The 27,953-nt window shown below is 44.5% G+C and overlaps 1 protein-coding gene across 1 annotated transcript in view; it reads left to right on the top strand.

The window, feature by feature from the left end:
* Positions 1-27,953, top strand: part of BRINP3 (BMP/retinoic acid inducible neural specific 3) — a 302,264-nt gene that overhangs the window by 159,913 nt on the left and 114,398 nt on the right. The window contains exon 3 of the mRNA XM_056845184.1: positions 5,167-5,357. Coding sequence (XP_056701162.1) covers positions 5,167-5,357 — 191 coding nt within the window. The remainder of the gene's footprint in view (positions 1-5,166; positions 5,358-27,953) is intronic.

Here is a 27,953-nt window from a genome sequence, read left to right as displayed (position 1 = left end):
GGAGGGCAGGGTTTTGGGGCAGAGAGGGACTTCAATGCCATAGAGTCCAATTGCCCAACGGGGATACGTGAAACAATTCTCAGTTGGGAACCCTTGAATCCTGACTGATTAAACTAGCCTATCTAGGCAGAAGTACCAGTTACTCCCCATGGGGAGTTTATATCTATAACGTGTAAAATAAAGGAAATATACAACAACTGAAGAAATTAAGGTAGAGTAACTGACGAAGAACAGAAACGGCCATCTTCCTTGCCTGTCTGGCCACAGATGAATGGTTACCCTGTTGTGAAAGAAAGAAACATTATTAGACATATATACTAGAAGTGGATAATTGTACACTTACCTGTATTCACTTTATGTGAAATTTGTCATGCTGCTATTTTGGTTGTATGATTCTATGTGATACTTTGACCATGTTTGTTATACTTTGTATACAATGTTGTGGAATTAATTGTTGAAATACAACTGAGATTTATTGCATAATAAGGTTTCTGAGTGAATTGCAGCCCATTCCTGAGAATGGGGCCGAAGGTTTTTAGGAGGTGGTGTGACCTCGCTGCCGGCGTAAATGTGTGTAATCACGCGTTTACACGCATTCACGCCGGCAGCAAGGCCAGTCCCGGCAGCGGACGAGCACCACGGGACTGCGCCTTCCCCCTCCACCGGCGCAGCCTCTCCGTGGCACCAGCAACGGTGTGGAGAGGCCACTCCGGCGCAGGGAGGCGTTCCGAGGGCGGGGGAGCCTATCCCCTTTCAGCCACTTCCGCCGGCGCTGGGAATGGCGGTGCTGCACCTGCTTTTTAGCAGGCGCAGCCTCGCTATTCCCAATGGGACAAAAGGCCCTGGTTAAACAAAAAAAAAAAAAGCCGTTTAATGGCGTATGGGGAGCAGCTTAGGAAGAGGCGCTGCTGCACCTCTTCCCCGCCGTCCCCAGCTCAGGAATGGGCTGTTAGAGTATTACCTGCTGGCTGGCAACCCTACACCTTGCAGAAGCCGGGAAACCTCTTTGGAGGCTCTGCGGCGATGCCTTGGCCACGCCGTCCCCGGCTGCTGCAAGGCTCAGGAACGGGCTGTGAATGGTACTGCAGATCTGTGGATGGATTTCTGTCAGCATGTAGCTCTTACCAGTAGTTTGCTGTGGGGGAGTGTAAGCAGAACCTTCCCCATTCATGCAGCTTTATTTGCCATCGCAGGCAATAGGTGAGAAACCCAGCGTGCGTAAAAGGCTCTGAATTACGGGCAATATATTTTGCCAGCCGCTTTCTTCAAATATACCATCATACTTCATGTAACATCTCACTGTAGTGCTGCATGGTTTTAAAATTGAAGGTTTATGTTCCTTCTATTACTAATAAGACGGGGAAATTGGAAGCCAGGATTTTCAAATATGTCTGCAGAAAAATATGCCTTGAGGCAGAAAACAGCTCCAAGTTTTTTAATCATAGGAACATCTATTATTACATATTATAAAAATACATGTTCCCAAGCCATATTTACGTACATTTAGTGAAAGCTGTTACTATACTATTCTAATGCCTCTTGTACTGGGATCTCGTGAGCTGCCTTTCTATTTAAATAACCCCTGAAGTTGCTCCTAAGACCCATGCGATTATAATTCATTATTTCAGGCTGCCATTTCCTAATTATTGTGCAACCTACTCCATGTTGAAGTGGCCACAGCGGGGTTCTATATTTTTGAAACATCAACTTCCTGTATTTTCAGGCACCTTTGAGAGATAGGAGGGAACAGGTTTTTGCTGAACAAAGACTTTAAATTGCAAATATAAATCCTGGAAAATAAAATGTGTTTTACTATACCTGTGTAGAATTAAATGTAGGCCAAGTCTGCAATTCTGTACACATTTGTTTGATAAAAATCCCTATTGGATTCAGTGGTACTTAGTGCTGGGCTGATACATAAGGCCTGGCTGCACAGGCAGTACTAGATGTTACCAAAAACCTAGTGCTGCAGCTGAAAACAGCAGTTACTGAACTATGTTTTGAATGATAAAAGCACCCAGTTTAATTATTTCTTTCTGGAATGGGCTGGCATTACATTTAATATGTGCATCTCTGTAACCAAGGAAAGATCATGGCAGTTCCAGCCATGACCGCCTATAATGAATAGTAATGCAATGAAGCGGGTCATGCTGTTAAGATGACAGGCTCTTAGAATGCATCACTTACGGTACTGAGAAGTGAAGTTATCTTATTCAGTCAGTCATCGAGAAAGCAGGACTCAACAACTTTACCTACTTTTAAAAAGCAAGTCTTTTTATTGATATACTTCTAGTAAAATATGTGTAAATGCAGATTATCAAGCCTTTAACACTTCTATAAAAACTCTTGTCAAAGTACAATGTATGTATTTACAATGTATGAAGTAAAAGCAAGCCTTACATACTATTCCGTTTCAAAATCCAACTTCTAAAATATAACAGTCAAATTATTCCGATTCAGTTCAAAGTATCTAATTCATAAAGTCTAGAGTAATGTATTTAAGCCATACATACCAGTCAGCCTTTTCTTGAGAGCCTTTGGAAGGTTCTGATTCTCTGGGCTTACTGTGGCTGTATTTATACTGTTTCAGACTCATTAAGAGTGTTGATTTTACCATCAGGAGGGATATCTTCCTCCCTACTTTCAGATAACATGAGCAGTGCAATAATGTACAGTTGCAGCTGTTCAGGTTATTAGCTTCTCCCCATGACCAAATATGGGCTTCCTTTCCTTTCAGTCTATTTTGCTTAAAGTATAAACAATAATTTCTGAGCTCCATGATCACTCCCTATACTCAATTTTCATACCATTCTCATCTTCAGTACAATACACATTAAATGAGACTATTTAGAAATCTACAATACAATATATAACTATATAAATCATAAAACACAATTATTGCTCACATTGTAACATGTAACCATCTGGTCAGTAGGAAACATAGCCTTCAGCAAGGTTACAGAAAGCAAGAAGCTTACTGCACTTATAGCCTTGAGGTCTTTGAGTAGACCTTCTCAAGGTTTGACGATAGCAGGACTTTTCTGCTCTTGAGATATGAGCAGCTGGCAGCTGGCAGCTGAATCAGGAAGGGTAATTTCAGATACACCTTTCTGGCAGATAGTGAAGAATGACTCTGTTCTTCTCCCTTCAAGGACAAACCAGGGTAAGTTAATTAGCTCTTGAAAGAATTCAGACCTTGAAAGAATTCAGACAGCCTGTTCTAAGGACATTTGCATTTTGCAAGCTGTTGCCAGGCTTTTCATTACACAAACCTCTTCAGTTTGTGGTTCAGTTTGTATGTTGTGTTCAAGTTCTACATGGAATTAATTCTGCACATGTACACAAAATACCATAATTATGTCAGAGACCATGACAGCAAGGTGTGATGTCATGGCATCATCTGATTGGGTATTTCTTTGTCTCCCCCCCCCTTAATGGCATGCCAATCAATTATGCAGAGTGGGGAAATGAACAACGAGATTATACCATGCCACTCATTTCATTGCTACGTATTGCTGAGAGAGGCAAGAAACTAGGCACAGAGCTGTTGTTTTCATCAGCAGCCGTGTGTTTTGGGGGCCATCCCATCCCACCACGAAATAGCAAAAAAAACAATGAAAAGGACCTGTCATCAGTGAAGGCTACTATAAATGTTAGGAAATAAAATATACTCTTGTATATCAAGGAAGAACAAAATCTAGTCTTAGGAGCAGTTTGTACACACCAAGGCTAGCCAGAGCATTGGGAAATAGTGGACAAAGGTCAGTCTATACAGTGAATGTCACTCTCTGAGCATTGATGAATGCCAAGACAGTGGCATTGCTAGAGGGGGGAAAAACATCAACCTAGAAGACTGGCTAATCCAATGAACCAATTATTGGATTATATGAGGCTTTTTTCCTCCGGTTAGCAGGGAACAAAAATGTATTTTACACTCATTTTGCCTGGTGCAACGGAAATGAAACTGCCTCTGGAGGGTTTTTTTTTTTTTTTTTTTTTTTACAGATAGTCTTTTTTTTCTTTTACAGAGTTATAAGGCTCACAGCTGTGTTGTTCTGGTGCTGAGCAATCTCCCTTTCCTTCCATCCTTTTGCTATACCGTGTGATTAATCCTTTTTAGTATGTAAAACTCACAACCTTGAATAGTTTTCCAAATCACATCCATTTGTCAGCGAATGCTTAGATCGTCTTCTAAGCCTATTTCATGGTTGTGGACTACAGCTGGTGAGAAAAGATTCATCAACTGGGGCAGATGCATCTATTTGCAACTGTAAATTAAGGCTTGTGTTTGTAAGAATTACACCCCAGTTTTCTTTCACATTAATTTTGATGCTAATGATATCACTGTTTTATCTTTCATACTTGCTGATCGGCCTTTGCCTTGTTTCCCTTTATGCACAATATGCTTGAGGGCAGAAATGATATTATGAACATATGAATCTGCCTTATACCAAGTCACATCATTGGTCCACTGAGCTTCAGATTGTCTGTTATGACAGGCAGTGGCTCCTGAAAAGTTCTCAATCATCTGTCTTTCTCAGCTATGCTGCCCATGATCTGTTTGTTTGGAATTATCAGGGACTGAACTAGGGTTGCCAGGTCCCTCTTTGCCACCAGCGGGAGGTTTTTGGGGCAGAGCCTGAGGAGGGCGGGGTTTGAAGAGGGGAGGGACTTCAACGCCAAAGAGTCCAATTGCCAAAGCAGCCATTTTCTCTAGGTGAACTGAACTCTATCAGCTGGAGATCAGTTGTAATAGCAGGAGATCTCCAGCTAGTACCTGGAAGTTGGCAACCCTAGACTGAACCTGGGATTTTCTGAATTCAAAGCATGTGCTCTGTCCTACCTAGGGTTGCCACTCCGGGTTGGGAAATACCTGGAGATTTTTGGGGTAGAGCCTGAGGAAGGTGGGGTTTGGGTGGGGAAGGGACTTCAATGCCATTGTCCAATTGCCAAAGGGGCCATTTTCTCCAGGTGAACTGATCTCTATCGGCTGGAGATCAGTTGTAATAGCAGGATATCTCCAGCTAGTACCTGAAGGTAGGCAACCCTAGCCCTGCTCCTTCCCTTGCAGAAGAACCAGAGCTAATGCATGTAAATAAGGTAAAATCGGAAGAATGGTGGGTGTTTTCCTTTCTCTGATTCTTTTTTCATGTCTCACTTGTGCAGGAGAGGAATCGCTCACAATTTTTGTGGACAAGCGGAAGCTGAGTAAAAGATCAGAAACGAGTGATCCCAGCATTAACAGTACCACGGTGACGCTGGAGACTCTGCACCAATTGGCAGCCTCTTATTTCATCGATAGGGACAGCACCCTGCGCAGGCTGCACCATATTCAAATTGCCTCCACTGCCATAAAGGTATGGGAAAGCTCTCTGAAATCACCCCATAAATATTTTGTTCTTTCTTGTCACAGATATCCACTCACAGATACATATACGGACAGTGTATGGACAGCATGCCCCCCTTGATATGTCATGCCCACCTCTGAATTCCCAGATTTAATTTTTAAAAGAGTCTCTAGACCTTTATAGTGCAGAGATAAAAGAGAAAACATCTCAGCAGATTTTGTGGTTTGCCTGGAAAAATAAAACATCGAAGGCAAAATTCTGGAGATCAGTCAATTAACCCCTTCATGACCAAATTCATTCACATCTGCTCTTAGGGTGGTCAGCCTTCAGGGTGGGCCTGGAGATCTCCCAGAATTACAACTTATCTCCAGAATTTAGAAATCAGTTCCCTGGAGAAAATGGCTGCTTTGGAGGGTGGATTTAGGATTGCCAACCTCCAGGTGGGGCCTGAAGTTCTCTCAGATTTACAACCTATCTCCAGACCACAAAGATCAGTCTCCCGGGGGGAAAAATGGCAGCTGCAGAGGGTGAATTCTATGGCAGTACATTCTCATTGAGCTCTAGGGTTGCCAACTGTCAGGTAGTTTCAGGAAATAGGCAGCACGAGGGCTCAAAAATACAAACCAATGGATAAAATGAAAACATGTGATTTATACAGGCATTAACATCATGCCATACACACAGGAGACACGAAGATAGTCAACGTCATAAACCAAATCAACACTCAAGCAAACTATAAAAAGAAAACATCCACTAATGAAGGCAACCGCCTGTGAAACATTAGAGAAAAATATATAAACATGCACTTATCAGTATGCAGAACTCAGTTCAAAATGTCCCGCCCGGGAGTGTCGGGAGAAATCCCGCCCGGGAGTGTCGGGTCAACTGAAAATCCAAGACGGTGTTCCGATGGACCCAAGTCGGGTCGGAGGTAAGAGGGTAATGAAGAGAACGTGTGGCTAGTTTTGCGTCCACATTTCGGAAGGCTTCTTCAGCTCAGAAAACAATACTAAAGCAACTGCAGCAAATAAGCACGTATTGTGTAAATTGTTGCCAAATTGTCGAAAAGACAGTCACACTGTGAAATTAACAAGAACATACATTGCATCCATTCATTAGTGGATGTTTTCTTTTTATAGTTTGCTTGATTGTTGATTTGGTTTATGATGCTGACTATCTTCGTATCTCCTGTGTGTATGGCATGATGTTAATGCCTGTATAAATCACGTTTTCCTTTTATCCATTGGTTTGTATTTTTGAGCCCTCGTGCTGCCTATTTCCTGAAATTACTTAATTCTGGCACAGGTGTTTTCACTTATTGTAACTGCCAGGTAGTAGCAGGAGATCTCCTGCTAATTCAACTGATCTCCAGCCGATAGAGATCAGATCACCTGGAGAAAAATGGCCGCTTTGGCAATTGAACTTTATGGCATTGAAGTCCCTCCCCTCCCCAAACCCTGCCCTCCTCAGGCTCTGCCCCAAAAATCTCCCGCCGGTGGTGAAGAGGGACCTGGCAACCCTATTGAGCTCTCCTCCCCAGACTCTGCCTGCCCCAGGGCCCATTCCCAAATCCCCAGGAATTTCCCAAGCAGGAGTTAGCAACCCTAGAGGGACACTATGGCATTATACCCTGCCTCCCCTCCCCAAACCCTGCCCTTCCCAAGGTCCACTCCAATCTATCCAGGAATTTCCTAACGTGGAGTTGGCAACCCTACCTGCTCTGCCCCATCAGTTGTTCTTCCTGGGCACTTTGCCTCTTTTCTGTTTCGCTCTGTTGTTTACTGGTTCTTTAATAGGCTAATCCATAAGTCCTGAGTGTAAGCAGGCTTTTTCGTGAGAAGAATGGGAAGAAAAGCATTTTCACTCTTTTAATATATATATATATATATATATAATTTGCTGACACAAACTTTACATACACACAACATACATACAGCAATTTCCTCCTCTTCTAAAGTGTGTCCGTACCTTTCATAGCGTATAACGCAGTCCAAACAGTTAAAAAACAGTTTCACTCTTGCAGGTGGTAACTTGAATGAGTGGTGGGCCTGCATAAGCTGTTCAAAACCCAGGGCAGGAAAAATTAAGTATTTCTCAGTTAAGTATTTGTTATATATTTTCCTTCAAGTTGTCTGCCCTGGATTTCTCAGTGTTGTTAAAAATGAACAGTTAAAGTTAGGAGTTGGATTTGGATGATCAAGCAAGATAGCCAAGGTGGCCGCTTCACACATCGCACAAAGGCAATCCTGAGGATGCCAGGGCTCCTGCTATGGTAGGAGACCCTCTGGCAATCCCCACCCTTGATGCCCACTGGTGCCTCAAAGGGTGGCAAGGGAAAAAATTGGCCAGGCACACCACCATCACACCGGTGTGCAAATCACTTCTGGTAGAAACCAGAAGTGATGTCATGACATTGGGGGGGATATTCTAGGATTTTCCAAACCATAAAGCATTGACCCCAACATAATGGCATTACTTCCAGTTTTTCACCTGAAGTGATGTCACACTACAGTGTCCTCCCCATCCTGTCCTCCTCATTCTCTGTCTTCCCCATCTCCCCATTCCTGCCCCCCAATATTCTTGGTGATGTCAGGGAGCAGCCCAGCATGTCTAGACAAACTGGAGTTATGCAGGGATGTTTCCTCGCAGTCACCCCCGCCGGCTGCTTTGGGGCTTCCTTTTGATTATGCATGCCTTTTCTGCCCTTCAGAGGTCGCCTCGCTCTCCCTGCACATTTTGCCTGCATTTTCCAGATTCTGGCTAAAACAGCATCTGGAAAACATGGGCAAAATGTGAGGGGAGAGCGAGGCGACCTCTGACGGGCAGAAAAGGCATGCAAAATCAAAAGGAAGCCCTGAAGCAGTTGGCGGGAGTGACCGCGGGGAGGTGTCCTGCATAAAAGGCCATAGAGTGTTCATTCACCGGTAAACTGCACTTGGTCATGGCTTCCAGATGTTTATACCTGTCATACACATGTGTCTCATTCACACACTTGACATTGTTCAAGTACACGTAAAATACTATCTTAAAATGAAATGTGTGGAGTGGCCTTGAGATGTAGTTTTTTTTTTTCCAGCCAGCAATCAACCTGGATTCTTTAGTTCAAAGTCTTGCTCTTCAGTTATGGAGCGTACTGTTTCATTTTAAAGTAACAACCTTCCTTGTTAACAACAATACATTTCAAGACTGTGAAGGAATTCACTGATAATGGTTTCTTGAGTTGCTTGATTTATAATACTGGAAGTTCCTTTGAAAGATCTTTTGTACAGTTTTCCATTATTAATATATATTTTAAAAACCCTCATGTTCTCTCTTTGCTGTCTGACAACTAGCATCTAATTTATGTCGGCATTATCATCACCTACCACAAACCGAGCCATGCATTTGAGATGATCGGAAGGAATATGAAAGTTCTTTTTTGCGGTGGTTCAGCTGTGAAGATGAAACATTTACTGTGGTGATTTAAATTTAAGTGAAGAACGTGAATATAGGAGTCACTCCCAAGCCTATTGCCCCCAGGATTAAGGCATGGGACTCAAGCTGATAGGTTAAGTTGTGTGTTTATATGGGTGTGATTTTGCCATCAAGTCATAGCTGACTTATGACGACCCTGTAAGGTTTTCAAGGCAAGAGACGTTCAGAGGTGGCCCGAGGTCACCCAGCAGGCTTCATGTGGAGGAGTGGTGAATTGAACCCGGTTCTCCAGATTAGAGTCTGCCCCTCTTAACCACTACACCACGCTGGCTCTCAATGGGTTAAATTGGGGGTTTATTAATGGAAGATTTACAGTGAGAACTTCCTAAGTAACAGCTAGCCTTCAGGGAGGCAAGCCCAGCCTGGTTCAGACCTCAGCACAGCAGTGTGCTGTGGTTTGTTCTCACGTCATACACACCATAATATGTGCTTAGATAGGCCCAGAGTCATCACCATCAGCCTCGTTCTGGTTGCCATTAGGGTTCTAATAATGCTGCCTGGCAACCAGAGGGTACCCTCACCTATTCCTGGTGGCTAGTAAGTTATGAGTAGGGTAGCCACTTGTGGCTGGAGTTCTCTCACCCTCAGCTCCTGTTCTCACGGCTGCTTTGGCATCTGGTGGGAGAAAAATAAAGGAATTCCGTGCCATTGCTCGCAACAGTGTTACATCACTTCTGTGCAGGCATTACTGTGCAGGAAAACCCATGCCAATATGCCCCCCACACACACACCCGCCATATCCCCAACCCCCAGGATCCCACCAGTTGCAGCAAACCTCTATGGTTTGGTTATAAGAGATTGTTTGGGGGAAATTTTCCTTCATCTCTGGATGCCTCAGGGTGCTTGCCAATTTACATTACACTTCTATCCAAACTCTCACTGTTCTGTCTCTGATTCGAATTAGGGTCTAATTAAGTGCCCCAGCCTACCTGGCCTACCCCCTCTTCTCTAACAATGCAAAGCAGGTTTTAAAAAAAGGGCCCTCACTGAGCCAATCTCAGAAACAGCCCCAAAATTATAGTTTGGTCCTTGAAGCAAACAGCTGATTATGCCACATAACCTAGAATTAGGGTTGCCAACTGCAAGGCAGTAGCAGGAGATCTCCTGCTGTTTCAACTGATCTCCAGCCGATAGAGATCAGATCAGCTGGAGAAAAATGGCCGCTTTGGCCATTGGACTCTAGGGCATTGAAGTCCCTCCCCTCCCCAAGCCCCGCCCTCCTCAGGCTCCACCCCCAAAGTCTCCCGCCGGTGCCGAAAAGGGACCTGGCAACCCTACCTAGAACGTGGGAAGGGGCTGATGCTGAAGCAAAAGACTGCTGGAAGGCTGTGGTGCACGAGGCCACATGAGGTACCTCACTCCTGCCCAGAATACCTTCCTGCTCTCTTCCTGAAAGAGGCAAAGGCAAACCCTCTACCCATTCCCTATGCATTTATACATAGTATGAAGAGGTTGTGTTGGTTCATAATGGTCATTTAAGCATGGTCGCTTTAACCTCCTTTATTCCCTGTTTCAGCCAGGACCACACTTTTCAGTATACATGCTATCTCATTCCTTGGAAGTTCAACCTGTTTCGACGCAAAACAAACCCAGCTTTTCCCATTCCTCTTCTGTAGGGTTGCCAGGTCCCTCTTCGCCACAGGTGGGAGGTTTTTGGGGCGGCGCCTGAGGAGGGCGGGGTTTGGCGAGGGGAGGGGCTTCAATGCCAGAGAGTCCAATTGCCAAAGCGGCCATTTTCTCCAGGTGAACTGATCTCTGTTGGCTAGAGATCCATTGTAATAGCAGGAGATCTCCAGCTAGTACCTAGAGTTCGGCAACACTACTCTTCTGGCCCAAATTAAACCGTTGATCCTGGCTCATTCCGGAGTCACAGAATATGCATACTGCATTAGGGGGAAACAGAGAAGATTGGCTTCTCTCACAGCCACTCATGAAGCAGTGTGTAAAGAGGTGGGGATTCAAGTGCTTCCTGCTACCTTGGAGCTCTTCCTGAACAAAAGAAAGGCTTTTCAAAAACGAGGCTTGGATTTCTCCACCCCCCCTTCTTTCAGATTGTTCAGTTTTGTTTTGTTTTTTGTTCTTAAAATGCTTTTTCATGCGGCAGTTGGGTTTGGGGGAAAAGAAATCTTCTCTCATGGTAAGCCAATTACAGAGCAACATTTAAAGGGGTGGGACTTGATTTGAGCTTGGGAGACTGCTTTTCTGTATTCATGGTTTGATTAGCACACAGTTTTGTCCCTGATCATTCAAGCCAATGCATACAGTTTTCCCCAACCCTGGTTACTTTAATGTGCAATGAACCCGGGTCCAAGCAGGGAGATTCAGCCCATGCATAAAAGACCAATGTTTGACACACAAGGCATCAACTGTATGGTTCCCATCCCAAATGTCCCAGAATAGTAAATAAGGCTGGGGAAAATGGAGTGTGTGTGGAGCGGGACTTCTTTATTTGCCTGATAACATCATCAGACATGTGATGGGGCTGTAACTTGGCATGGGGTTGAGCTAAAGATGCCAGTCTCCAGGTGGGACCAGGGGATACACTGGAATGACAGCTCATCTTCAGATGACAGAGATCAGTTCCCCTGGAGAAAATGGATTCTTTGGAAGGTGGACTCTATGGCATGGCACCCCACTGAGGTCCCTGTCATCCCAAAGCTCTATCTCCAAATCTGCAGGAGTTTCCCAACCTGGATCTGGCAACCCTACCCCTCACTTCCCACTAGTGACCGGGGGGACCTGGCAACCTAGGCTGAGCTTCCATGAACTAACTTGGCCCCAGTCTCAATCAAGTCCAAATTAGCTTGGTTAAGATGAGCCCATTCTGATCAGAGGTGGTGAAATCACTGCTGATCACTGCAAACTGTTACATCAGAACCTTACCATTGAAATAATGGTTGAAACCCGTTCTTCTACAGCTGTTCTCAGATTGTGCAACCGCACAATTTGATTCCCCAGGCAATGTCAGGATGTGTCCTGAGAATTTCCACCCTATTATGCGGCTGTCCCTGTTTCCCTGTGCTGTGCGACCAAGAAGAGAGGAAGTTTTGACAGGTTCGTAAGCAAGCCTGACCCTCCAATGTTCTAAAGCAGCTCCCAGAACCACACAGGAAGATAGAGAGGGTCGCCCAATTGCTGAGCATTGTATTGTGAATCACAGTACTGTGCTTGAAGTTTATAGATACGTCTGAACATTCTCCTTATCTGAACTTCTCCCTGAATTCTGGCGTTCCAAATTACTCACTCTTTTTTCCAAAATCTGAATTTTGCACAGAATACTGTACACATGTCTTTGGCCACAGCTTTTTAATTTTTACAGTCTATTTTCACCCTCCCATCACCATGTACTAATATGCATGTGCATTGATAAATCATGTCAAAAAATAGTCTTGGCGAGTTACATCACGACTAACTTTCTGTAGTGTCTCCCCAACATATTGGACTCTACAGATACCTTGCTTGGGAGATTTTAACTGCACATGGCAGGAGCATATTGGATACAGACTTCTGGACCATTTGGACCTTTGGTGTGATTCAGCAAGATGACTCGTGTGCTCTCCAAGTTTCCCATATACCAATCACCCTCCATCAGACATCCAGACTGCATGCTAAACTCATATCTGAATACAAGAGCAGGAAGGGGCTTAAACTAGGGTTGCCTACCTCCAGGTAGTAGCTGGAGATCTGCTATTTCAACTGATCTCCAGCTGATAGAGATCAGTTCACCTGGAGAAAATGGTCGCTTTGGCAATTGGACTCTATGGCATTGAAATCCCTCCCCAAACCCCGCCTTCCTCAGGCTCCACCCCAAACACCTGCCGCCAGTGGCGAAGAGGGACCTGGCAACCCTAGCTTCAACAGGGAAGCTCCTGAGCAAGAACATCATTGCTTGTGCATCACTGCATGCATGACATAGAGGTCCGGATCTCTAACTCAGCTACTGTGAGGGTGCAGGGCAAGACAGAGGTGGAGCAAAGTGAAGGCCGATCATTGCCAGCAAGAAAGTCTGGCTCAGAAACCTTTATAGGCTTGCAGCGTACCCCCTGTCCTGTTCTGACTTCCTTGCTGCTATGACTGGTCTCCCTGGAGTCCCCTGCTTTAGCCAGAACTGAGCAATGCTCACATTGAATCCCTGCCCCATACTGTTCAGGTTGCCACTTTAAAACCTATGATAGACTTGTATTCTCACATTGGGAAAGGACTAAGCAAACAGGAACTGAGGTACATTGCACTCGGTGTTATTTTTCCCCCCTAGACAGAATGCAAGTATGTGACAGGAAGCCTGCCTCAATTACTGTCTTATATGAAATACCCTAATAGCGGTTCAGTAGACTTTTTAATGTATGCATTGCTCTGTTTGAAGTGGTTAGGTTTGTTTTCGAAATCAATGCTTATGTTGCCTCAGGGGCCTCACAGGCAACTTGCCAGATGCCTGAAGGCTGTATTCCATTTATAGATACATTTACATGAACGGACAACCTGCCGTTTTGAAAACCTGAAAGATGTAATGTTGCTAAGCTTTTCTGCCCACTTCAGAAGCTTTTAAGCACAGAAAATTCAGCTATTTTTGTTGTTAGTAGGAAGCTCTTTCTCATGTTGAATGCTAGAAAAATGTTGCACCTGTAGATCTCAGTTTTTTTGGCTAGTTAAAAAGTTGATTAAGCCACAATATTCTATAGAAGGAACAGCCTTTTTTAAATTTGTTTTTTGAAGTCCAATCTAACCCAGGTTGGAGAAATTCTTAGGGTAGGGTTGCCACCCTCTAGGTACTAGCTGGAGATCTCCTGCTATTACAACTGATCGGCTGATAGAGATCAGTTCATCTGGAGAAAATGGCCGCTTTGACAATTGGACACTATGGCATTGAAATCCCTCCCCTCCCCAAACCCCGCCCTCCTCAGGCTCTGCCCCCAAAACCTCCCACCGGTGGCAAAGAGGGACCTGGCAACTTAGAAGTTACAGTGTTCTAAAAGGTTCTCATTACCTTGGAGGCTTTGTCCAGGTCTGCATCCCTCCACATGATAATGACAGCTTTCAGTGGGAGCCCAGGTGTTAGAGCTCCTTCTTTCTAGGTGGATTTAGCCTGAACTCTCCAGGAATCTCCATGAAGATAACTTCTACCTCAGACCTCCCAAATCTCTCTTCCCTGCTAGGTATCAGCTTCTACCTAGAGCATTGTCACCAGCCCAAGGAGGGGGGGCTATTAGCATTTCTAAAGGATAGTTGGGTGGTGAGGCTAGAGAACAGCAATTGAACTGACTTCCCATTTTCTGCTATGAGAGAGAAAAACTTTTAAAACTAAAGGTGCAGGTACTGGTACAGTCCAAACCTCCAAAGCAAAGCACATTTCTCCACACTCTGAGTTAAACGTACTGTATCCCAATTTGCATTTCAGTTTGCACCACACATTTTGCAAGTAATTGCATGTCTTGTATTATAGACAGTGTGATTGCTTGCGCAAGCAGAACTGCACTGAGCTTGTGTTTCTGTCCACACGTCACTGGATCCAACTTTTTGGCTGTGTACTCATGCTTGACATTGTCTTCTCTCCTGCAAGGTATAGGATGCACTGCTTATAAAAATAAAAGAGATGTATGGAATGTTCAACCATGTCATTTAAATAAGTCATTACAATCTAAAACAGATGGAGAAATTGCAGCCCTTGATAAATTTGGCTGTGGGCTTTGTTTTTTGGTTCTACATTGCCCCGCTGTCTTTGCTCATGCATATGTCATCTTAAGTCCCACTGCATCGAGGGCTTTGCAATCTATATGTGCTGCATTCTTGTGCATGATTTCACATAATGTGAGGATTATTCACTTTGTACCCCATAGCGATAGAGTAAAAAGCTGATGACCCAGTGCAATTCAGAGTCACCTGTACATGCATAGAGAATGCATGATGTTAAAAAGAGCAAGCATGGCAGAGCACAGAGAAACAGCAGCAGCAGAAACAGGTGAATTAGACTCTGACAGGTCACTCATATTTTTGGCAGAGATCTGTTGCCAAGGCAACAAATTCCACTGCAGATTTCCTTTAGGGAGCTTTGTATATCCCAAGACATGACTTTCTGTGCAACTTCATGCTTCGTGTTCCTGTCCTGCAAGTTCCAGATATTGAGACTATCAATTTTAACCTGCCACAGTTAATTGATCTGAAATTATTTGCTGGAGAGAGGATACAAAGGGGGTGGGAGTACGAAGGGATCATTTACAGGGGCATCCTAGGAACATAATGGCTATACTATGACATTCCAAGCAAAAATGAAAGTGCTGTATTGAACTCTAAAACCCCACATTGGTTAGCACCTGACATATTGTCACCTCCTCTTAATGTGACTGACACAATCTGCCAAGAACAATTTCTTGATAATAATCTAGAATGTATGAGTAATACGGACAAAGGGAAAGCCATCCTCAGTGACTTTTCCCCAGCTTTAAAACTTTTTGTTTTGGGAGTAAGTTAGGGTTGCCAATCTCCAGGTACTAAAGAAATGATAAGTGTGCTGAATAACAATGTTGAAGACAATGGCAGCACCAACTCACAATAGTAAAAATAAATCTAGGCGTCCCCTCCTGGGGACTGGTTCCCACTGGATTATAATATAGAGAAGTATCCCTATACACTAGTGACTTATGCAAAGAAAAATTTAATAAACCAAAGCAGTTATTTCACTAAATCACAATATCAATATAAGAGTATAACATAAAGTGGTTACTTCACCAGGGTCCAATTCCAAACTTAAAGGGTCCAATTCCAAACTTAAATGTCCAAATTGATAGCACAGTTCAAGTCCAAAATCCAAATGAATGTAACAATTCAAGTTCCAAGTTCAGAGTCCAAATTTCATAAAGTCCAGTCTATTTATTCCATTGGAAAATGTGGTTCATTCATAGGTAAATTTCCTTTCAATCAACACGGGTAAATTTCCTTTCAATCAATCAGTCCTTTCAATCAATCAAAACGCCACCTCTGGATTTGTGTACGTTTCGCAGAAATATGCTTCTTCAGTTGATTCAAACGGGTACATAGACCTCTAGAAAATAAATATGTACACCAAATATCTAGAACATAACAACAATATGTCAAACAATCCCATGTAAAAGTGCCATTGGTCAGCTGGTCTTAGGTATGTATGGCACTTTTACATGGGATTGTTTGACATATTGTTGTTATGTTCTAGATATTTGGTGTACATATTTATTTTCTAGAGGTCTATGTACCCGTTTGAATCAACTGAAGAAGCATATTTCTGCGAAACGTACACATATCCAGAGGTGGCATTTTGATTGATTGAAAAGAAATTTCACATGCAGTTTTGAAAAGGTGCATGCCTGTGTATTTTCCTGCTGAGAAACTTTGGATTTTTGCACCTTTTCCCATCTTTACTTTTTAATGCTACACTTAATTTATAACTATACTCAGTAACTCAAACACTGCAGGTAGCACAGAAAATAGCCTAAAAAGCTCCATTTTATCCCACCTCCTTCCTTTGCTGGCCTTTATGCATTAGTCTATTTATGAGGAATTTATTCAGACTAAAATTTTCCAGCTGAAATATGACATTCGGCACTATATTGATCTCGGCATGCTTGGTGGAAGAAATAAATAAAGAACATTAATTCAAACATCATAATTTACATCCTCAGTCACCGTGTAATTGTAAGCCCCATGGATCTGCAAAGGAAACTAAATGCCCTTCTAATAATTTGGAGGCTTTGAAGCTTTTAAAGGATTCTAAATCCTATATTGATATACTGGTTAAAATTAATCCAGGATTTTGCAGTAGAGAGAATGATTTATTTATTTATTTAGCAGAGGACTGGCAAAGGGAAAAAATGGGCTGACTGCTTTGGGATGGTTGAAGGACAAGGGAATTGACTTTTTAAAAGTTATTAACTAGACTATATTAACTTTTTACTCACGTGCTTAGTATTTTTCTTTTATAAAATGCTATATCCCCCACAAGACAGTGCTTACGAGGATCAAGCTCCCTCCCATCTTCCTCATCATGCCTATGCATCAAAATTTATTTTATATTTTTTTAATATGTAAATGTTCAAACATAGAAGGTGTGGAGTGAGGGTAGCATCTGCCTTGTTAAAAATAGACCTTGCATGTTTGGGACATTTATTTGAAAATGAGAATGTGTAATTTACATATGAAGTTAGAAGAAGAAGAAGAGCTGGTTTTTAAACTCCACTTTTATCTACTGAAAGGAGTCTTAAAGTGGCTTACAATCACTTCCCCCTGCCCACAACAGGCACCTTGTGAGGTAGGTGGGGCTGAGAGTTTGGTGAGAATTGTGACGGGCCCAAGATCACCCAGCAGGCTTCATGTGGAGGAGTGGGGAATCAAACCCGGTTCTCCAGATTAGAGTCCACCACTTTTAACTACTACACCATGCTGAGTTAGGGCCATTATACACTTACAGCCCATTCCTGAAAAGTCGGTGTGCAGAGTCGGTGGGGAAGAGGTGCAGCAGCGCCTCTTCCTAAGCCGATTCGCGCACGCCGCAGGAACAAAAAAAGCCGTTTCGTGGCTTTTTTTGTTTTGTTTTCAACAGGGTCAAAAGCCCCTGTTGAAAACAGCAAGGCTGCGCCTGCTAAATAGCAGGTGCAGCACCGCCGGACCAGGATAGGAGGCCACCTAACCAGTGGCTCTTCCCCCGGAGCGCCCCTGAACCCCCCCCCTGCGCCGGCACTACGGAGAGGCCGCGCCGGTGGAGGGGCGAGGCGCAGTCCGGTGGCGCTCTCCTGCGGGTGGGACTGGCCTCACCGCAAGCGTTAGTACGTGTAATTGTGTGATTACACGCACTTGCTCTGGTGGTGAGGTCACGCTGCCTCCTAAGGACTTTCAGCCCATTTTTTCAGGAATGAGCTGTTAGTTAAGTAATGTCCACTCTGACTGGCTACAGTTCTCCAGGACAGAGAAAAGGTTTTTTTTTCCCCCCAACACCTGTTACCCAAGATCTCCGTTTTGAACTGGAAATGCCAGGTTGGGAACATGGAACATGTTCAACATGGAAAGAAGAAGAAGAAAATGAGCTGGTTTTTATATGCCGACTCTCTCTACCACTTAAGGAAGAAACAAACTGGCTTACAATAACCTTCCCTTCCCCTCCCCACAACAGACACCCTGTGAGGTGGGTGAGGCTGAGAGAGCTCTAAGAGAGCTGTGACTTGCCCAAGGTCACCCAGCTGGCTTCATGTGAAGGAGTGGGGAAACCAACCCAGTTCACCAGATTAGCCTCCGTCGCTCATGTGGAGGAGTGGGGGACCCGGTTCTCCAGATCAGAGTCCACCGCTCCAAACCACCACTTTTAACCACTACACCATGCTGAAAAGAAGGTGTTCCTCCACAGAGCTACAACTCCTTTTGTATTTGCATAAGAGCAGCAATTTCTGAATGATTTGTGTGCTTCCTTACCTGAGTGTGCATGTCTTTCTGCTCAAAGTGTTGAGTGGCTTCCTACGGCTTAAAGCATGCTCCTGTTCCCCTGCAAACTACCGAGCAGGTTTTTTGTTGTTGCTCATCCTTGTTCACCTTCTGAGAGCTTCTTACTGGTTTCCTAGTTCATATTGTTGGGCTGACTGAAAGGGGGGTGTATTTTCACCGATTACTGTTGCACACCTCTGACCGCTCCCCCCCCCATGCTGTTCCCCTGCCCTCCTGGAGCAGCATTTCAGGGGACATCTTTGGTTGCAGGGAAGGCAAGCAACTTGCCCTCTGGTGATAGAAATCCTTCCTTCAGCGGAAATTTTCAGTGGAATCCGAACCCTAGTTTTCTGTTGAGAAGGTTGCCTGGCTTCCCATTGTGCATAATTCTGGTCAACAAACTAGACTATTGTGCATCTTTCCCTAGTCTGTACAATGACTTTGCAGCTTGATCCTCTACAGAGTTAGGTGCAGCTAAGCCTGTTGATTTCTATGGACTTAGGTAAACCTAAGTATACATGATGCTGAAGTTCCATAACTGGAATCTTACACACATTCTTTGATGCTAAAAGGAGGCAATGAGAGGGAAGCAATCTGGATTGGGGCTGTAATGGTAAAGAAGGTGGAGAGTTTAATTATTCCTCTGTGCATTGTTTCCCACAAATAGAAAGGTACATACCCTGTTCCCGTGAGCCTGCTTTAACCATCTAGGTAAAAAGGGTAGGCAATTGTTTAACACTAGGCTTAAAACAATTGGGGTGCATCTCTGATTTGGGAAACAGCACTGTAAGAGAACAGTTAAGTCCTCTTCCCCAGCACCATAGTCCCAATTCATATGGCCCTCCCTGTGGTAGTTTTTTAGAACCAGATTGAACATCTGGAATCCCAGTCACATGGAGTTGTGCCCAACTTTAAGATGTGATTTGTACAACATATACCTGGAAAAGAAATCACTGTTTTGTGGTGGAGGAGGGAGGGAGGTGAACCTTGTTCTGATGATCTGTGTTAACAGTTTGGATTTCTTTGGCATACTTATCTGTGAATGCAGTCCTGTGATTCGATATCTGTCTTTCACATTTTTTGGTTCCACTCTTCCGAAGATTGCCAACCTCCATGTACTAGCTGGACATCTCCTGCTAGCACTGTTGATCTCCTGCATGCACTGTTGAAGTCCCTCCCCTCCCTAAACCCCAGTCAGAAAGAGGGACCTGGCAACCCTAACTCTTCCACTGAGGAGTCAGGGAAGCATACGCCTGTATTTTATTCTCACAACAATCCTGGAAGATATCTTAAGCAGGGAGAAAGTGACTAGCCCAAGTTGATCACTGTGGATTTGAACACGGGCCTTCCAAGTCCAGTGCAGTAACTGCTGAATCATACTTGCTCTCTGATTAAATGGAAAAATCAGTAATATGTATCCATAGCTGTAGCTGGGAGATAAAGAGCCTTTGCTGTATTGGCTTACTCATCCATGGATATTCATGTACCTTTCAATCATACTCAAAGTACTTCAATATGTCAGAAATATTTACAATATCTCCGCAAGATAGGTTAGCATTATTATTCCCACAGTACAAAAGGACAGAGGAGGCTGTGGTTGCCTAAGGCATAGCAGAGGCATGATTTGAACTGAGAAGGTCCTGATCTATGGTTTTGGCCGCAGTCCTGTGCCTACGTCCTTGGAATGAAATTCCATTCAACTTGGTGGGAATTACTTCTATGTAAACATTTTCCTGGAAGTAAATCCCATGCATAGAATCATACAATTGGAAGGGACCACCAGGGTCATCTAGTCCAGCCCCCTGCACAATGCAGGAATTTCACAACAACCTCCCCCCCCACACACACACACCCAACTAACACGTACCCACATTTTGAGCATACCTGTTCAGGGGTGCTCCCTTAGGCTGCCATCCTAAGCATACTTTCAAGGAAGTAAGTCCTATTGTCCTGAGTGGGACTTGTTTTGGAGTATAAGTAGGACAACTGTCTGTCTTTTATCCAGACGGGTCTATTAACTGCCCTGGGCTGGATCCACACCTCACTTACTATTGTGCTACCATTGAGCTATTATAATCATTCACCTCCAGTGGTTTTTTTTCCTTGAGGACAAGGCTATTGGGAGGTGAATTAATGGATTAGTACAATAATGGTACAGTGAGGTGGATCTAGCCCTGGACTACAATGTCCAGGATGATCCTTAGTGGCAGATCAACAGTTATGCCCTTACCCAATGATAAATCAGACAGAGGTATAACATGCCTGATTTGCCTCTCAATAAATAAATATCCAACTAAGAAATTCACATCCATTGCTTTTCTGTGAGCAAAGTCAATTGACTGTGAATGTGATTCAGCTGGGTGACCTTGGGCTAGTCACAGTTCTCTTGGAGCTCTCTCAGCCGCACCTACCTCACAAGGTGTCTGTTGTGGGGAGGGAAAGGGAAGGTGATTGTAAGCCAGTTTGATTCCCCTTAAAAAGGTAGAGAACACTGGCATATAAAAACCAACCCTCCTCCTCCTCTTCCTCCTCCTCCTCCCTTAAGTGCTGTCTGGCCTTGTAGCTTGCAATATATGCAATCTTTTAGCCATCAGCTGAAACAATAAATGTCAGAAACAACTTTTCATGGATGGTATTCATGAGATATTTCAATTAATTCCATAGTTTTTTTTAAAAAGATTTCCTTGCTACATCATCCCTTTAAAATGCCCAGGCTAGAAGTCATTGTTTCTGTAGGCAAAGTCAATTGAACTGTGAATGTGATTCAATTGCCATTGATCTGCGTAGTAACCTTTGTTCTCAGAGCAGAACAACTCCTGGATATTGAAGAACTCATACTGGGTTCCCCCCCTCCCTCTGACCCACTGAAGCTGTAGAATAATTTTTTGTGTCATTTGGATTTTTACCCTTAAACAACTAGAAATGTTCAATCCCCGCCTCCAATCCAACAGTAAGCATGCACAGCAGGTAGGGGAATGTGTGTGCATAGCTCCAGTTAGGTAATTCATGTTGTACGTGTGTGTGCTGACAAGCCACAGCTGCTTTATGGCAACTCCGTAGGGTCGTCAGGGCAAGAGACATTCGGAGGTGGTTTGCCATTGCCATCCTCCGCGTGGACAGAGAGTTCTGAGTGAACTGTGACTGGCCCAAGGTCACCCAGCAGTAGGGTTGCCAAGTGCCGCTTCGCCACCGGCGGGAGGTTTTTGGGGTGGAGCCTGAGAAGGGCAGGGTTTGGAAAGGGGAGGGACTTCAATGCCATAGAGTCCAATGGCCAAAGCAGCCATTTTCTCCAGGGGAACTGATCTCTATCGGCTGGAGATCAGTTGTAATAGCAGGAGATCTCTAGCTAGTGCCTGGAAGTTGGCAACCCTACCCAGCAGGCTTCATGTGGAGGAGTGGGGGAATCGAACCCGGTTCTCCAGATTAGAGTCCATCACTCTTAACCCCTATACCACGCTTTCTGCAACAGAAGCCAATTCCTTGCTATCACTTGCAAGCCAAAGGCTTGTCCTATTGCTATTTATCTGATTAGCCCAAGACAAAACAAACATAGTTCCAGGTTCTCAGTGTAGTCTCCGTGTGGTAAGTGCGCAATGGCTTATATGTTGGCAATTCTCATTTAGCCCATGATATTATCATGGAATTCTGTTTCTTTCAGCATGCACCACGTATTTAAACTGTAGTTACCACCTTCTAAGCCTTGAATAATAAAAATAAACCAGAATTGAAACAACTCTCCGTCTACAATGGTGTGTATTCAACCATTCATGGACTTTGTGGATAGGATTGCCAGGACCCTCTTCGCCATCGGCGGGAGATTTTTGGGTCGGAGCCTGACGAGGGCGGGGTTTGGGGAGGGGAGGGACTTCAATGCCATGGAGTCCAATTGTCAAAGTGGCCATTTTCTCCAGGTGAACTGAACTCTATCGGCTGGAGATCAGTTGTAATAGCAGGAGATCTCCAGCTACTACCTGTGACTACCTGGAAGTTGGCAACCCTGTTTGTGGAGTGGAACTTTTCTACTCTGGCTGCAGCCGACTGAGCCCTCCTCAAATTTTGTTCCTGGATGGGGAGTGTCGGTGTACCTTCAGGAACCACACAGGCAAAGCATTTTACCAATGGACTGCTTTAAATGGTTGCTGATAGGCATGGCTCTTTCCTTCCCCTCTGTACCATGTGCAGGGAGCAAGAGAAATGCAGAAGTGAACAAGTTAAGGAAGACCCTCTGCTACTGTAGTCTGCATAATCTTCAGAGTATCTATTATTTCTTAGCAGGAGGAGATTGGGAGGCACAGGAGAGAGAGAGAGCATTGTTATTTGTGTATCCCCTTGTCCTTCGTCCCCCTTTTCCTTTGTTTCTCATGATGGATGTGGTGCTACCTCACGCGTTCTGCCAAGCTGAACACAAACACTTGATCCAGTTGTTAAGACTCAGACACAGACCAGCACACACAGTTATTGGATTTATCGCATTGCTATTTCTATCATTCCTCCAAAGAGCTTAGGGATGCACCCATGGAGTTAACCCATTTTACTGTCAAAAGCCCCCTGTGAGGTAAGGTAGGCTGAAAGACTGTACCTTACCCAAGACCACTTGCAGCTCTAATGGCCAGCTATCATTTTAACGCTCTGCTTTTACTTGGTCTCAAAAGGCTTTTGTGGCAAAAAAAAAAAAGAGGTTACAAATTGCAAGCTTTTCCAGGGGCCTAATCATGTGCGCTGGGTGCAATTTGTCTGACTGAAGTACATGAAATTACTCACAGCCTAACAGCAAGCACAGGAAGCAACAGTTCACTTGCTTGAGCCACCTGGATCGGTTTCCAGATCATATACCCTCAGGGAACATGTTCCCCATTGACTTGGCTGCTGAGGAATCTATTTGCATTTGCTATGAAATTCCTCTGTGTGCCCAGAGGGTTCTGGGAGTTAATTCTAGTGGACACTTTTAGTTTGTGCAAGGCCCTAGCCTAGTCTGGTGGTCCTCCGGTGCTATTCCTGCTGGATTTCACTGTTGTCTCACTTGAACTGAGAAAGTACCTTGGAACCCATCACACATTGGTAACTGGGCATTATAGGTGAAGAGTGGTAGTTGTGAGCAAGCTGAATATGAGGGCTGGATATGAGATAGCATTAATGAGCTTATCATCATTAAGAACAAGTTCTTAATCTTCCTCTTTGTTTAGATACATATACCCTGCTTTTCTCCCCAATGAGGGCCCAAAGCGCCTCACAACATTCCTCTTCCCTCCATTTCATCCCCACAACAATCCTGTGATGTAGGTGAGGCTGAGAGTGTCTAGTCCAAGGTGACAGAGCAAGGTTCCATGGCACGAGTGAGGATTCCAGATTGGGTCTCCCAGTTCCTAGCCTAACACTCTAACCACTACACCACACTGGATCTGAGGAGCTCCATAATTCCCCAGAACAAAATTTAAGAAGCTCTATTCTTTCTTCAGTAGATTCTTCTGGAAAGGTGTCCCTATCCAATACATTTTTAAATCTCATTCTGTGTTTGTGTTAAGTGCCGTCAAGTCGCTTCCGACTCATGGCAACCCTATGAATGAAAGTCCTCCAAAATGTCCTATCTTTGACAGCCTTGCTCAGATCTTGAAAATTGAAGGCTGTGGCTTCCTTTATTGAGTCAATCCATCTCTTGTTGGGTCTTCCTCTTTTCCTGCTGCCCTCAACTTTTCCTAGCATGACTGTCTTTTCCAGTGACTCTTGTCATCTCATGACGTGACCAAAATACAATAGCCTCAGTTTAGTCATTTTAGCTTCTAGGGTCAGTTCAGGCTTGATTTGATCTATAACCCACTGATTTGTTTTTTTGGCAGTCCACGGAATCCGTAACACTCTCCTCCAACACCACATTTCAAAGGAATCTATTTTCTTCCTATCAGCTTTCTTCACCGTCCAGCTTTCACACCCATACATAGTAATAGAGAATACGATGGCATGAATTAATCTAGTCTTGGTGGCCAGAGACACATCCTTACACTTCAAAATCTTTTCTAGCTCCTTCATGGCTGCCCTTCCCAGTCTCAATCTCCTTCTGATTTCTTGGCTGCTGTCTCCCTTTTGTTTGATGGTGGAGCCAAGGAATAGAAAGTCTTGAACAATTTCAATTTCCTCATTGTCAACCTTAAAGTTGTGTAATTCTCCTGTAGTCATTACTTTTGTTTTCTTGATGTTCAGCTGTAGTTCTGCTTTGGCACTTTCTCTTTTAACTTTCAGCAGTAGTCATTTCAATCTTCACTATTTTCTGCATCATCAGCATATTTCAAATTATTAATGTTCCTCCCTCCAATTTTCACTCCACCTTCATCTAAATCTAATCCAGCTTTCCTAATTATATGTTCTGAATATAGATTGAAGAGACAGGGAGATAAAATACATCCTTGTCTGACACCTTTGCCAATTGGATCCCATTCCGTTTCTCCATATTCTGTTCTAACTGTGACCTCTTGTCCATAGTACAGGTTGCGCATCAAAACGATCAGATGTAGTGGCACACCCATTTCCTTTAAAACCAGCCATCTCATTCTACCTCCAAGGATTTCAAGGCAGTATATTTGATTCTCCCTTTCCCATGTTACCATCACATTACATGAGGTAGGTCAGACTAAGAGACTGTGACTGATCCATGGTCATCCATCAAGGTTCATGTCAGAATGAGAAATCAAACCCCGATCTACCAGCTCATACTCTGACTCTCTAAGCGCTGCACAAAACACTACATGGACTTTATTCGTTAATCTTTTAGGTGCATGTGCTCCAAGACAGGTTTCATGACTCCCCTGATATTCATGATGTGCCATGAAAATGGACTATTGATATGTCCTGAAAATGTACCCATTTGCCAACAATCATGTATTGTGCACCGAACATGGTGTTTTTGCTGTCAGTTGTGTTTTCTGAGCCTTCAGGCTGGTAGGATATTTTTCAAAATTAAATAAATATTAGTCCCATCTCCCATTACAAATAAAAATAGAGTGGCATCTCCACTTGTCAAAGTGGAGATGCCGCTCTATTTTTATTTGTAATGGGAGATGGGACTAATATTTATTCATTTATTGAATTAATTATTTAATTTTGGGGGGAAAATACCCTACCAGCCTGAAGGCTCAAAGTGACTTACAGTCCTGGGAGGGTTTATATGCAATCTGATGTTGTTTTATCATGGGAAGCCAGCAAGGGGTCAGGGATCCCAGTGATTGGAGAGCATAGGAGGTAAGGCGGTGGGAGCAGGTAGTATAGAGGAAAGACTTGGAGATATGGACAGGCTCGGTCTCTTTCCAACCTGTGTCTCATCCCAAGACACAAAGGCAAGTGGTTGTAAGCACTTGTCCCCGTGGTAATCCCACAAACAACATCCACAGACGAGAAGTCCAAAAGAGAGTTGATTTATTGGAAAACATACAGGTTTGCAGAGCTAACAGGTAAATTGGCACAACTGGGAATGGGTAGCACAGTGCAAGGCCTATATTGGAAAGCATGAGTCACAACGGGTCACAGTAACCCCCCTCCCAACGAGGAGCCGTTCCCACGAGAGATAGCGCTGGAACAGGAATTCAGCAGTTAGCAGGTCGGCCTTGAGAGGCCTCGGAATCAAAACATTCTCAGTCTGACAGGCTGCTGAGAGCAGAGGAAAGCAGGCCTGACAGTGGTTGAGAAAAACCCATCTCTGACACTGTTGTGCTATGCCAAATCCACTGCAAATAAGACCACCACTCTGCAGGATTACTTTACAGAGCAGGGTGTGGATCTGTCTTGCGTGACCGAGACCTGGGTGAGAGAGGGCAAGACAGTCGTCCTGAGATAGCTTGTTCCCCCAGGTTTCTTGTCCTTCAGCAGGCTGGGACAGTGGGCCAGGAGGGGGTGGCGATACTCATCTGGGATACTTTCTCTTTCAGGGCTCTACCCACTCCAGAGATCTCTGGCATTGAATGTATTGGCCTGGTGTGGGGTGCCGAGAAGAGCTTGACTATCTGGCTGGTGTACTGACCACCCAACGCACCAGCACATTCTCTGCCAAGCCTGCTTGAGGCGGCTGTTTAGTGGGCCTTGGAATTCCCCAGACTGATAGTTTTGGGGGATTTCAACATCCATGCTGATGTCACCCAGCCTTTGCAGGTTTTGGATCTAGTGTCCTCCATGGCAGCACTGGGGTTCTCCCAGATTGTATTGGGACCCACACACCAAGCGGGCCACAAGCTGGATTTGATCTTTGGGTTAGGGATAGACGTGGGTCTGGTACTTACTGAGGAAGTGCCATGGTCAGACCACCACACCCTGAAAGCCTGGATTGATTTCCCACCTCTGCCCTGTTTGGGCGACAAGCAGCTTTATGCTTGCCCACAGAGACTCATGGACCCAATTGGTCTCCAGGGTGCTTTGAGGGATCAAATTCCCCCTGGCAGTTCCTTAGATGAGCTGGTGGGAGACTGGCATGGCCATCTCTCTGAAGCCATCGATGTAATTGTTCCCCAACTCCCTCTTCACCCCCAGCTTCACTGTGCTCCATGGGTTACTGTAGAGTTTCGGAGTATGAAATGGGAGCTTAGACGGCTAGAGCGAGTTTGGCGGCGGGCTCGTGACGAAGCTGCAAGAACATCTTATAGAATGCTTATGAAAGTCTATGAAGTGGCAATGAAGGCAGCAAAGAAAAGTTATTATGCAGTTGCCATTGAGTCTGCTAGCTCTCGCCTGGCACAATTATTTAGAGTGATTAGGTCGCTTATGTCCCTCTCGGAGGGATATCCAAATTCTAATTCGGCTATAAGATGGGAAGCTTTTTGCCAGCTATTTTGTGGATAAAATCTTGTCACTCCGCCATAACCTTCCTGCCAACATTGATACAGTTAATGAACTGGAAGCCTCTTGCCCATCTTCTAGTCCAATATTGGACCACATCAGTCAACTCTCCCAGGCCTATGTTGACAGAATCTTGAAAGCTGTGAGGCCCTCCACATGCCTCCTGGACCCATGCCCATCCTGACTGGTTTAAGCCAGTGGGAATGTGGCACTGGCTCCCCTGGGTGAGATCATCAACCTGTCATTTGAGACGGGGATCTTCCCAGGGAGCTTGAAGGAAGCAGTGGTGCATCCACTCTTTAAAAAACAATCTTTAGATCCTAGAGATCTGGCCAACTACCATCCAGTGTCAAATCTATCTTTCCTAGATAAGGTAGTTGAGAGAGCAGTGGCCGAAGAACTTCAGTAATTTCTGGATGACACATTGGCACTGGACCCATTTCAGTCTGGCTTCCAGCTTGGTCACGGGGTGGAGACTGCTCTGGTAGCCCTCACAGACGATCTTCATCAACAGCTGGATCGAGGCAGGTCAGGGCTGCTGATACTGTTATATCTTTCATCAGCCTTCCAAACAGTTGATTATGATCTTTTAAACCACCATCTATCTGATGTTGGGGATCCAGGGCACAGCCTTACAGTGGCTGAGCTCCTTCCTCCGAGGTTGGGAACAGAGGGTGGCGCTTGGGGAGAAGGTGTTGCTGCGGCACCCTTTGGTGTGTGGGGTGCTGCAAGGTGCGATCCTCTCCCTTATGTTGTTAACATCTACATGTGAACCTTTGCCCAGCTAGGCAGGGGTTTCGGGCTGGGTTGTCATCAGTATGCTCTGCAAAGTGTCCACAGTCACGTAAGTTTCCAAACAGCCTGGATGACAACTTCCTT

Source organism: Euleptes europaea, chromosome 2 (genome assembly GCF_029931775.1).
Source record: "Euleptes europaea isolate rEulEur1 chromosome 2, rEulEur1.hap1, whole genome shotgun sequence".
Taxonomy (NCBI): Eukaryota; Metazoa; Chordata; class Lepidosauria; order Squamata; family Sphaerodactylidae; genus Euleptes; species Euleptes europaea.
Note: the sequence above shows the minus strand (reverse complement) of the source record. Positions and strands in the feature narration are given on the sequence as shown.